Below are 12345 nucleotides of genomic sequence, written 5' to 3'. Positions count from 1 at the left end.
AATTTCGGGCAAATGCTTTTTAAATGCATTCATTTTTTTTCGAATCCTGAGAAAACTAATAAGAATTTTTGAAAAATTTAAACGCAGAATGAAATATGTATTATATTTATACAGAGAGCCGAAAAGTTCCTAAAAACTTCTATAATGTTTATTTTAATAAGTCACAGGGGTAAAAAAAGAGAAAATTTAGTGTCATTTTCAATTTCAAATATCTCATTCAAAAGAAACTTTTTGTTTATTCTAAGGGACTTTCGGCCCTCAGTAATAATGTAATCTTTCATTCTGCCTTTAATTTTTTCAAAAATATTTTATTAGCTTTCTCAGGATTAAAAAAATGAATGCATTCAAAAAGCATTGGTCCGAAATTTTGCGCCTACGCTCTTAATTTTTTTATGCGATTTTGTTGAAATCACAAGTATTCCTGTTCGTAGTGTTCATATAAATAAATGAATCTCTATCTTCTGCTTTTCTTAAAATTGCCTGTGTGTTTAACCCGGTAAAGGCGCGAATATTTTTCGGCCACGGCATTTGTCGTCTACCAGGACCCCTTTTTCTTCGACTTTACCCTTCATAATAAGCTGCTGCAACAACTTACAACAACGTACCTATCATTTCTAAGTATGTGCCCTTTCTCTTTGCTCTCTTTCTCCTTTTAATGAAGGTCAAAAGTTCTCAAGTCCTTCCCCATTTTGTGTAACACCATTTCGTTCATAATATGATCGGTTTATGGTATTTTCAAATTCTCCTAAAAGCCACATCTGAAAATCTTATAGATTTTTCATTAAGTCAGCATTAACAATCCAATGTTTTGCTGAAAATGGGGAAGGAATGCGAAGTCATGAAAGCCATACAAACGAGGAAACTGGAATATCTAAGCCACATAATGGAGGGCAAAAGTACTCCCCGCTAAGGCTCATAATCCAAAGAAAAATCTCGGGAAAGAGAAACGTGGGACGTAGGAAGATTTCCTGGTTGCGAAATTTAAGGGAGTGGTACGGGTGCAGTTCAATACAGTTGTTCAGAGCTGCAGCCAGAAAAGTTAAGATTGCTGTGATGGTAGCCAACCTCCGATAGAAGACGGTACCGCAAGAAGAAGAACAATCCAATAAAGAAGAATAAAGTGGACATAACATTTTTATTATTATCCCGGTTTTTCATGGCGTTCTCCGCCTTCCGGTTCCCAGTTTCCAGCTTCGTCGGTCGTTCCATTCGCCAGGGTGAAAACTCCCTTCCACATTGCCTTCTGAATGCCGCTTAGCCAGGATTGTTTCGGCCTTTCTCTCTTCCCTCTTTCCCTTGGTGTTCATTGTAAAATTTGTTTTGGCAGCCTGTCATCGTCCATTCTTTCTACATGACCATACAAGATCAGTTGTCTCCATTAAATTTCGTCTATGATGGTTGACTTGACATAACATTTTACCAGCCGATATCAGATTTGCAGATTGAATCTTTGGTTACTCAGAAATTTCTTCATCTTCAAAACTGCTCTTGATTACTATATTCTTGATCGAATTTCTGAATTTCATTTTTTATCTGGATCCTGGTTATGGCTTAGTTTAATGGATCTTAAAAATTTTGTAATTTTACTGGTATAAATTTTATGGGCATAAATTGTTCGCATGTACACCCAAGTACACTTTATTATTACTATTATTTTTTATTATCAACAGTCAAATGTACTTGTCCAAATGTTTTAAAATGATACCTATAGTATTTTGGTCAAAAAAATTTCTTGGGCAGAAAAAAAAACTACCAAAACATTAGCTTGTGCGTAGCGTAGATACTGGGTATAGTCCTCCGGCCCGGGAGAAATTTTGAAAATTTCATTTTGGCCCGCGCTTAAAAGTATTTGCCCACCCCTGCTCTATATCTTGAAAATCCTTCATACGATTGAGTTGTGCCCATGAGAACTTTTTATCAGGATGCTTCAAAGAGTACTTTCCCAAAGTATGAACTAAATCCACTGGGACCTAATTTCCATAAGGTTTGTGCGGGGTACTTTTCTCGAAATGTCCAACAAATGAGTGATGCCCTTTCTGATCTCACCGATTCAATTAACACTATTGTTATAATTAATAGTATGGCATCGGCAAGTCCAAGGTTATTGTCTTTCTCTGTCTATTTGCATGTGCTTGTCGTTCTAAGAACGAATCATCAGTTTGTGAAAAAAATTCAACGCCCTGTATCTCGGAAAACGAAGCATTTGCGGACATGTATTTATATAGAAAACTTTCATTATTTTTTCATGTGGAATCACCTCCTAAAGTTTGTATCACTATTAACTAACACATTGTACCTATATTATTGAAATCAACTAAAAACTGACAATTTTAAGCTCCATACCTCAGAAACAATTGATTTCTGGGCTAAATGGCCAGTCAACAATTTATGACACTATTATATTGGTTCATTTCACTTCCTTAAATACGCCTAACGTCGATTCTTCTGGTAATATAATCCTTCGAAGACACCATAACTAAACGACCCAATTAAACGTTATAATTAAAAACAATATGGTCAACTTAACATTGACTATTTTGATGTAAAAAAAAGAAAATAAATTCATTAAGAATCGTAAAATGATGATGGACTTAATTCTTAGAAACACATTAACGGTATACCTAAAAACTTTTAATCACAGCTTTTTACCTACACTTTGTTACAGTCTGATGGTTGGCTTTAATTGAATTATTATTAACTGCTTTGGTATGGTACAGTTAGAAGAAATATATAAATGTCATATACATAAATTGCTCGAGTATGAAATATATTTTTATACCAAAATAAGCAGTAATAAATATATTATGTTTTGGATGTTTTAAAATGCACTTTTTATTCTTCTCACGGGCGTGGGCTATATAGCCAAGGAAATGAAACTGAAAAAATGGCAAAACCTCACAATTTTTTCGTCCAGCATCGATTTGTACAAAAATTTGGGATTATGCTCATTTCACCCTCTAGTTCATTTTCTATATTGAGCCGTTGTATGTTTTTGGGTTTTTAAGGGTGAAAACTACCCCTAATTATAAAAAATTATAAAATAACATTTTAAACTTAAATATTGTCAACATTTCGTTCTTATTAGTTACATAATGATTGTTTTATGCTTTAAGATATACTATCACAATATTTCAACCCTTAAAACCACCCTTGTTGGAGCTATAGATAAAAAATTTACTTATCCTAAAAGAATAATTTCGGCTTGCATCGATTTACATAAAAATTTGGGATTAGGATCATCTCACCCTGTACTTCATATTCTATATCGTGTTCAAGGGCGTTGATTATTTTTAGGGGTGTAAAATTAAAGCCCTTATTGTCAAAAATTATATAAAATCATTGTAAACTTGGTAAACTGGGTAAAATTTGGTTTTGATTGATTAAATAATATTGTTTTATGCTTTAGGATATAATATCATAATATTTCAACCCTTAAAAACCACCCTTAACAACATTACAATTTTTATAAATAGATAATTTAATAGATCTATACAGAAAAGAAAGTAGACTTAAATAATTACAAAAACATTTATTTACACAAAAATACGAATTTACAAATATGTACGTACAGATACAAATACAAATAGTTTTTTAGTCATCTTCCAGTATACAAACCGGTTCTGTGGTATTATACATACATTGAAAATGCTCTATAAGCGGACTATTCGAATTTTTCGAAAAAAAAAAATTCGATTTATAAACATATGTAGCTCATTTATTTTTGGCGATAAAAAGTTTTTTCAAAAATGATTTTGTAGGATTTTTGAAGTGCTATAAGACTGTGTAAATTAAATTCCGTAAGATCGCTTAGATTTTAATTGGGGTAAATTTTGACTGAGGTTAGAGCCAGTTGGTTATACTTACAGATTGGATGCTAGCTGAGCTAGAATCCAATTTGTAAGTATAATCAACTTGCTCTAACCTTAGTCAAAATTTAAATATCAACTTTACATTCATGAAATCGGTTATACTTACTTTTAGGTCTAACACTGATGATGATTTTTTTATAAAATCGAAAACGTTTTGTTGTGATGTAGCCCTTTAAAGGGATTTTAATAAAATTGTATACCTTTTACAAAGGATTTTTTCCAATTTTTGTGATTGATGGTATACAGCCAACTACAGGAAATATTTTCTTTTCCTTGTGGGTTTCTTATTTTATATCGCAACGTATAATAACAGTCTAGTCGGGATCTGTTTTGAATTGGACAATTTCCATAGGAGTATATTTTTTTGTTGGAGTCACTTCAGGATCTACAACTACGGTCATGAATAGTTTACACTCGTACTCGCGCAGAGCAGAACGTGAATTGGCGAGTTCAAAATCACAACATGCTCCAAAAATTGCATTTTCTCGTCTTCTTGTCATCCGACCTTGATATTTTATATTAAATCAATGTCTCAGGCGACAAGGATTGGCCCTACAGATTTTGGACCCAGTTCTGTCTGTAGGCGTGTGTAGGACTTTTATTCCAATAGTACGACTGTAGGGTACAAAATTTGTCGGGTCCAAAATCTGTCAGGTCCAAAATCTGTCGCGTCGCGATGTGTGTAGCGTTGTTGGCCTGACCTTTGCTCTGACTCCAACACGGATGAATAATTGTTAACAATCTATTTAATAATCATTAACTATGCTAAGGTCTATAATATAGGGTACATAATTTACTACCTGGTGCTGTATATTTTAACATATTGCATTTTTTGTACTCCCAATTATTATTCTTCTTCTTCCTTCTTGTATGTAGGCTGTAAAGCCTGTTTCTTCTTCAATATTAGCCTCCTAAATTGTTTAAGTTATCGCACCATCTTTTTCTTGGTCTGCCAATACTTCTTCGTCCATTTGGTGACTTATCTCATGCTATTCGAACTATCCTATCCTCTGCCATTCTACTAATGGGTTCGTTCCACTCCTGTTTCCGTTTTGTCACCCATCCATTTATGTCTTCTACATCATCTATTTCAAGATCATGCGATGTAGAAGATTCCCAATTATGACGTTAGAAATTTAAAAATGCGGCTTACACATTATGTTTAGAAAAAATGTAAGTAAAATGATTATTTTACGTATACCATTTACCATATTGGTGATACCTTGTTTATTTCGCTCTTTCAAAAACAATTTGCTTGCACCAAAACATAATTGGTATGCAGAATAAAACATTGCACCTAGGTTGCAATTTACAAAAATGAAAAAAAAATACTCTAGACAGTTAGCTACTAACGTCTATTGGGTAGTTTGGTCAGGACGTGTGTAGAGCTGATCCTGACAAGGATGGTTAAGGAGTTCTATCGTGTTAGGTGATCAGGTCGGGACGTGTGAATACCCTTTTGGGGGCGAATAAATATGTTATAATGTTTCCATGACATCTCGTAACCGCACAAATGGTAACCGATAATTCGTAACAGCGACAGTTCGTAACGGCGACACTTCGTAACTATACAAATTCGTAACGGACAATTCGTAACGTCCAAATTGAATTATTATGTTTATTTTTGTTAACGTGGAAACTAACTGTGTTATTACAGTAATAAATGATATTATGTTAATCAATTTAACGAATCAGTATCAGAATAAACATTTTTAAAATTATAATCTTTCCTTTAAAAAATGTTCACTTAGAAAGTTGGGAATGTCTAAAGACGGTTGTCGGCTTAAAGATTTTACGAATTACTTCATTATTCCTTTTTCTAGGTATATGCAAATTTAAGGAACAATAAGAGAAATAAACTTTTAAAAATATTGTTAAAATTTTGTATGTATTTAAATATTTGTTTGTAATTAACTATTTAGGTAATAAATAAGCCACAATTAACTTAAAAAAAAAAATAATTTTATTAACGCTTCGACGCCCAAATCGGGTTTCATTGTCAAAATACAAAATACTACTAAATTAAACAAAAATGTTGTTGCTTAGTAAAAATTCTTCTAATAATTTATTTAACCTGACTCATTTATATCGGCAATTCAGACATATATCATACATTTTAAAGTAGAAGACTTTAAAATGATATTGCCAATATTTTTAAAACACAAACAATATTTGTTTGTGTTTAAAGACTTTTAATATATTATGAAAGATGTTTATCCCAGTACTGATTCGTTAAATTGATAAACATAATTTCAATTATAACTGTACTAACAGTTAGTTTTCGCGTTAACAAAACTAAACAAAATAATTCAATTTTGACGTTACGTTACGAGATGTCTGGTCACGGTTATAATACACTCGCGATCATAAAGAGCGGGTCACTCGATGAGTTATTCAAGTTAGATGTCTCGAATTTTCTAAATCTGTTGTCCGATTTGAGTGATTTTTTTAGTATGTTATAGCCTTATTCTTTAGCAATATCGCTATAATAATATTGTTGCTAGACCCGTAAAATGTCATTGTATACCGGTTGTAACAATCATACTGTGTTTATTCCTAAAAGTTCGGAACACCCTGTGGAATGTTTTAGCACAGATAAAATATTGAAATTAAAACTAAATTGTAGCCTTAGACTCTCTTAACATTTTCTTTTTTGATTTATTTGTTTATGTTGGATAATAAAAAAAATTAAGCACGTTAATAACTAGCCATGTTCTTCATCAATACAGGGTGTTTCTAAATAAGTGCGACAAACTTTAAGGGGTAATTCTGTATGAAAAAATAATGACAGTTTGCTTTATAAACATATGTCCGCAAATGCTTCGTTTCCGAGATACGGGATGTTAAAATTTTTCTTACAAACTGACGATTTATTTATTGCTCTAAAACCAATAGAGATATGCAAATGAAATTTGGTAGGTTTTAAGAGGCAGTTATTGTGGATTTTTTGACATACAATTAATAATTCTATATTCACCATTGGCGTGCATACGGGTATAAACATTTTAGATACATCCCGTATGCACGCCAATGGTGAATATAAAATTCTTAATTGTATGTCAAAAAATGCGCCATAACTACCTCTTAACGTCTACCAAATTTCATTTGCATATCTCAACCGGTTTTAGAGCAATAAATAAATCGTCAGTTTGTAAGAAAAATTTCAACATCCTGTATCTCGAAACCGAAGAATTTGCGGTCATACGTTTATAAAGCAAACGGTCATTATTTTTTCATGCAGAATTGCCCCTTAAAGTTTGTCGCACTTATTTAGAAACACCCTATATTGATGAAAAACATGGTTAGTTGTTAAGGTGCCTTACTTTTTTATTATCCAACAAACAAATAAATCAAAAAAGAAAATGTTAAGAAAGCCTAAGGCTACTATCGAGTTTTAATTTCAATATTTTATCTATGATAAAACATTCCACGGGGTGTTTCGAACTTTGAGGAATAAACACAGTATGACTGTTACACCCGGTATACAATGATAATTTACCTGTCTAGCAACAATATTATTATGGAGATATTGTTAAAGAATAAGGCTATAACATACTAAAAAATTCACTCAAATTGGACAACAGGTTTAGAAAATTCGAGAAATCTAACTTGAATAACTCATCGAGTGACCCGCTTTTTATGATTGCGAGTGTATAATATGATTGTATAATAAAATATTTTGAGTTGCCAATGTTGTCTGCTTCTTTGCAGTAGATTAAAAATTGTTATATATCCACATATTTCTTAAAAATAAAGGATTCAGCAACAATATCATATAATACAACTGAAAGTTTTGTCAGTAAACTATTTTATGGAAACAACATTGTCAAGATTTTGTTTTTATAAATTGTTATATAAATCATATTATGAATTATTAATTAGGTGTATTAGTAAATTTCTATAATTAACTATAACAAAAATATTAAATAAATCAGCAGTTATCTTAAATACATAAATGAAAACATAAATAATTCGTATATATACATATGGTCAATTTATCATGAGTTTATTTTGTAACCATTGATGCAAGGAGCCACAACAAACAATATGTTTTGTAAATTTTAACTACATCCAATGAGAAATATGAAGAACTGCTGCAGGAGAATGTTAAAAAGAAAGATTTTTATACACTACGATATAAACAAAGTTAAAAATTCTATTTTATAGAATATTTTCACAAAAATGTTAAAATAAAACATTGATCACTATATTCTATAATTATGGTGAAATTTTGAGAATAGTATTTTAAATTTTCATCTTTATCATAATTACTACAGGTTCAATCATACATATTGGTGTCAAAATAGCAATATGTAGTGTGTAGTGTTTTTTTTTTAATTTCAATAGCAGTATCATTAGGGATACTTGGAAAAACGTTGGGAAACATGTTCAAGAATAAAGAGTCCTGGTGGTGGCCAAACGTAGTTCAGAAACATATATAAATCAATACGAACAACTTGATACCAGGGAAGGAGAAACAAAGATAAAGTAGATAGACAAATATAGAGAAAAGAAAGCAAAAGATTTTAATCAGGGTAGATGAAAATAATAAAATACTAATTCACGAAAAGGATGTCAAAAAGAGATGGAAAAAGTACTTTGACAGTTTATTACACACAGAATTTGACAGACAAAAAGTTAAGTTAAGGAAAATAGTAACAGCCATGGTCAGCAAAATAACTACTACAAATAAATTGATATCTTTGGATGGTGAAATGATTGTGAAAAGTGGTAGTTTGAAGTACCTAGGATCAGTATTTCAGAGTACTTAATGGGGAAATAGATTGTGTGGCATAAAAATTTCAATAAACTTGAAGGCCTTCTATAAAACAGCCATAAGACCGGAACTGAATATTGAACAGTTAAAAAGAAAGCGGTTAGAGTATTTTATTTTTGTTGTTTTTTACATCATTAAGAACAAAACCTGAGTGGAAAGTATATGCGAGAATGGTTATAAAAAATATTTCAAGGAAAAGTTAATACTATTACTATCAAGTTCTACTTACTGTAAATCTAGCACGTTCTTCCATAATCTCGTATCCTACAATGGGAATCTGTATATTATTAAATGATATAGGTCCATTGGGAATCTGTGGGAAACAGTTGCCATTTTCTTCTTCAATTCTTGAATTTTGAACTGATAAAGTTATATTAGAGATACTGGACTGTGCCGAGTATTGGAAGTTCCTATACCTGAAAAATACATAGGCAATATTTAATGAAAAAACGATATATTTGATCTTAAGATATTGGTCCTTTTCATATTTAGACAAGTAACCCTGTGCCGAAGAGTTATTGTACAGGAACATATACTTACAGGAGAACTTCTCACTTATCATAAATAATACCAAAAGTTGGAAAGACATGTCAATTATGTTTATAAGACAGAAACTTTCAGTGAATATTTTTAGTACTTTCTAGAAAGCGAGAAGAAAAAGAATGACACTGAAAATGTATTGCACATCAAGTTATAATAAATAGTGAAAACTGCTACAATAATCAAAATTTTCGATTTGCACAACCTACAATTAAATTATGAGCAAAAACCTTCTACCTTATAAACAATTTTCTCAATATATTAAAGATCGAGAAGTATTATAAGGCCCTCTACATTCCCTAAAATCTAAATTTTCGTCACATTCTAAAAACCTACATACAAAATTAGCGTTTACTTATTAGATACGTCACATTCAAGTTAAAATTAAAACTGTCATAACTTTAGTTCTTGACCACATAAAGGCTTCCTTAAATGTATAAAATTTAGGTTTTGTTATCTGTTTATTAATTTGTTGAGTTCTAATACTGCAAAATAAACAAACATATGAGAGAAGTCATTAATGACCACATTTGTTGGCTTACTTATGAAGCAAGAAAGCTCAATTTTAGTGGGTAAAAAAAAAGTTATGGATCCAGGCCCAAAAAATCCAATAAGTAGAGATTGTTGTATACACATAGTACTACCTTCGCCTAAATCTTTATGCAATTTGAGATGGTCAGTTACAAATGATAAAAAAATGCGATTTTCGAAAAACTGACTCTTAAACAGCTCTCTCTATCTTTGAATTTCCTAGATACATGAAAACGCTGTTTTATGACATTTGTTTATATTAAGCAACATTTTGTTTAAACAATCATAAAATCATAAAACGATTGAAGATCTTCTTATAATAGAACAGAATAGCATCATTCCAGGATTGTATTTTTCTAAACAGTTTTACATTATTAGCAAACATAACAAAACTACAAGTTTTGATTTTATTTATTTATTTATTTATTTACGGCATCCATTTACAAGTTTTACACACAACAAGACTTTTACAAGTTACACCTCAACAATAATAATTAAAATAATAAACACATCAGAATAATACAAACAAACATATTGTAAGAACAATACAGAACTACAACAAACTTATTGTAAGATACCCCTTAGTTGTTTTTTGAACAAACCAATTTTGGAGTCAAAAATATCCATTTGTCTTGGCAGGCTATTAGCACTCTGAACCAATCGTGTAGTCGGTTCATTTATACCAAAATTAGTGTGGTGAAATGGCACTGAAAAGATTTCTGATTGTCTGTTGCTTCTACTAGGAACTTTAAGACTAAAAAGTGATATCAATTGAGGACAATCTATGAAAGTACTTAAATCGACCAGAAACAAGCAAAATAAAACAAGGCCACAATGGAAGCCTTGCAGAACACCTGATGGTATTGTTATTTCAACTGAGGTATCACTTCTCAAATTAAATGTCTGTGTACAACCATTAATAAATTCCGAAATCCATTGAAGAAGTCTTGAAGAAGAAATCCAAACCTCTTAGTTTTTGTAAAAGGATTACCCATGGATGACCTGATCAAATGCATTGAAAAAGTCGGTATAGATTGAATCAACCTGGACTACCTCTTCAAAGTTATAGTTGACAAATACAGTAAAACCTGCCATATCCGGATCAATGTGGCGACAGACCGATCTGGATATGAAAAAATCCGGATATCAAGACCACTACTTCTTTTACAGTCTCTGAAACGTTTTCTCCTTCATACATTCCAGTAATCAACGCCGTCAATAACTTTCGTCGATAGACACCTTTTATAGATTCTATAATACATTATTTCGCCATCTTTTAGTGCGTTGTTCAACAGCAGGACTGCCTTTCTCGGTAGATTTCGGTAGATCCGGACAGCGCAGAACCGTCCGGATATGGCATGTACTGTACTGTATGGATTGTACTGTATAGGGTAAAAGGGGCTATTTTGACCCATTAAGGGGCATAATATCTCAGGCCCAGGGGCAAAAAGATAGACATAGTGGTGCTTTTCAAAGGTGCTCAAAAATATACTGTGCAAATTTCAGATCAATCCGAGTAGCCTCACTAATGTAGCAATTTACCAAACTGACTAAACCTTCAAGTCTGGTTATCCAAAACTATTTTTTTTTTCATTTCTGATTACTTAATTGTGTTCAAATTAAAATACACCCTCAATAAAAAATGCTTTGATCTGGCAATATTCAAACATTACTCCTTTTGACCAATGATGCCTATCCATATAAAAATAATTGTATTAATTATGTAAGGTTAATCAAAAAAAAAGTTACCTCAGAGGTTCAGATAAATATTCTTCAGAATCTGTTGTAGCCGCATCTTCAGTCTTTTCGCTAAATTTATTTTCTCGATCTCTTCTACTAGGTGTTGAAGTATATTCGGAAGAAATTGGATTAGCACTAGTTGAACTATCACACATTTTTAAAACAAATTATAATAGAACCTAATATAATTATTAAAGGGACATCGTATAAATAAATAGCACTAATATATTTAGAGTGAATGCTTTAAAGTGATGTAAATACTTAAATTATTGTAGAGTGATGTTTGTATTAACTAAAAAACGAAATCATAATGATTTAATTAAAAACCAAATAGTGAACAAAAACAAAATAAAATTGACTTTGACGTCTAAAAGAACATACCACTGTGTTCGTGGCAAGGACTCTGGTAAGTTAGACTGCCACCAAATATTATATTTTTTTAATATTTCTATTTGGAATTTAAAACCACCTTGAGATGGCTTTGGCTTTATCCATACTCTATTCAGAGAGAACCAGTTTGAATGAGATGCAATGAGAGCCTCTATTGAACTCTATTTGTAAATAAATTGATATACAAAGAAAGAGAGAATAAGTTGGATTTATAGTTTGACGTAGCGTAGACGTAGACGTAACGTAGACGCACTGGAAAAGATCAACACCGAATTTTGTGTACTCCTGTTTATAAATGAACGCAAGCGCCTGACGGAACATAAGAGAAACGTAACATAACGGAAGAGTTCACCAACTTTCATCTTCTACAGTGCGTTTCTTACGTCTGGCCAATCAAAATTAAGAATTTTGTTCCGTCACCCAAAGTGGACACGCCCTCATCAATTTTGTAAAGATAAAGTTGTTTATCAACATATTCGAATTTTGTTAATTATTTGA

At 31.6% G+C, this 12345-nt stretch overlaps 2 protein-coding genes across 3 annotated transcripts in view; one reads left to right on the top strand and one right to left on the bottom strand.

Moving 5' to 3' along the window:
* The window catches only part of LOC114324787 (sorting nexin-16), a 32431-nt gene extending 20285 nt beyond the window's left edge, over positions 1 to 12146 (bottom strand). The window contains exons 1-2 of the mRNA XM_028272634.2: positions 11467 to 12146; positions 8876 to 9062 (exon numbers count right to left, since the gene is read on the bottom strand). Of these exons, the coding sequence (XP_028128435.1) occupies positions 8876 to 9062; positions 11467 to 11612 (333 nt within the window). The 5' untranslated portion in view covers positions 11613 to 12146. The remainder of the gene's footprint in view (positions 1 to 8875; positions 9063 to 11466) is intronic.
* The window catches only part of LOC126887736 (uncharacterized), a 165827-nt gene that overhangs the window by 123033 nt on the left and 30449 nt on the right, over positions 1 to 12345 (top strand). The window lies entirely within an intron of this gene.

Source organism: Diabrotica virgifera, chromosome 7, assembly GCF_917563875.1.
Source record: "Diabrotica virgifera virgifera chromosome 7, PGI_DIABVI_V3a".
NCBI lineage: Eukaryota > Metazoa > Arthropoda > Insecta > Coleoptera > Chrysomelidae > Diabrotica > Diabrotica virgifera.
The sequence above is the reverse complement of the archived record's forward strand: the minus strand, read 5'-3'. Positions and strand labels throughout refer to the sequence as shown.